This window comes from Cyprinodon variegatus, unplaced genomic scaffold (genome assembly GCF_000732505.1).
Source record: "Cyprinodon variegatus isolate N-32 unplaced genomic scaffold, C_variegatus-1.0 Scaffold500, whole genome shotgun sequence".
NCBI classification, from domain to species: Eukaryota; Metazoa; Chordata; class Actinopteri; order Cyprinodontiformes; family Cyprinodontidae; genus Cyprinodon; species Cyprinodon variegatus.
The window spans coordinates 453,112-454,246 of NW_015150953.1; the positions used below are offsets into that span (position 1 = coordinate 453,112).

General features: G+C 41.7%; 1 protein-coding gene across 1 annotated transcript in view; it reads right to left on the bottom strand.

The window, feature by feature from the left end:
• The window catches only part of LOC107094679 (ephrin-A5b-like), a 129,162-nt gene that overhangs the window by 16,077 nt on the left and 111,950 nt on the right, over positions 1-1,135 (bottom strand). The window contains exon 2 of the mRNA XM_015390455.1: positions 522-814. Within this exon, the coding sequence (XP_015245941.1) occupies positions 522-814 (293 nt within the window). The remainder of the gene's footprint in view (positions 1-521; positions 815-1,135) is intronic.

Here is a 1,135-nt window from a genome sequence, read left to right on the forward strand (position 1 = left end):
GTAAACGCTTCGCCTATGAGAAAAAGGAGCAGCGCATGAACCGAACGCAACACACGCAAACCGAACCAAGACAGTCGAACCGAACAGTTCGGAAGGTTTTCATAAATCATCGCATCCCTACTTTTTACCTTTTTTCTTGACTTATTAATGATTTTTTTTCAACTTAATTTACAGCAGTCAACATATCATTCAAGGTCTCATCTAATTGGTCAAATGCCAAAATAAGATGTACAGCCATGTAGCTGTAACTTTGCTGAATGGCTGGATATAGATCTTATGCTTCTAGACCTCACTGAGTGATGGGGGGAGGGACTCCATTTGTAAGGGGTGTGCAAGTGATCAAAAACGGTAACGAAAAAGAAATGCATTATTTATATCAGCCTTTATACCACAGCCTAAAACTGTTCACATTCTGCTCCAATTCTTTTTACAATGCAGTGAGATTAGTCCACTACCAACTCTAGAACGCCACAATTCCTAATTCAACAGTTTTAGATGTAGGGAGTTGTGTGCGTACTCACAGATATAGTAATACTCTCTGCCTGGGCGGAACTCGAAGCCTAAGGAGAACGGAGTGAAGAGCTGGAACTTCTCTGAGAACTTGAGCGGCCCATTAGGCGACAGGGGCCTGTTGCATTCCCAGCGCTTGAAACCCTTGGCGGTGTGATCACAGGAGCTGTAGCCATCATAGTTCACCATGTAGAGGACGTAGCGCTCCGCCAGATCGTCGGACACCGGGCTGATGTAGTGCGGACAGTAGACATCAAGGTAGTCGTTGATGCAGACATCGATGTGGTAATCGCCTCGGTAAAATCTAAAGGAAACAAACATTTATTGTGAGTCTCAACATTATTAAAGTTTATGCACCTCTTTCTGCAGTTTTTATTCTAAATGAAACAGCTGAAGGAGTTGTGCATTTTGGATAAAAATAGTACACAGACAGGAAATTGTTACATTTAATTCTATTCAATTCAGTTTATTTCTATAGCGCCAATTTACAACACATGTCATCTCACTTTACAGTTCATCAGAACATGCAGTCAAATTGATTCAAACTTTTCTATCTAAGGAAAACCAGTTGATTGCATCGACTCATTGACTCGAAGGCAATCCCTCACACCAAGCATGCTTGTAG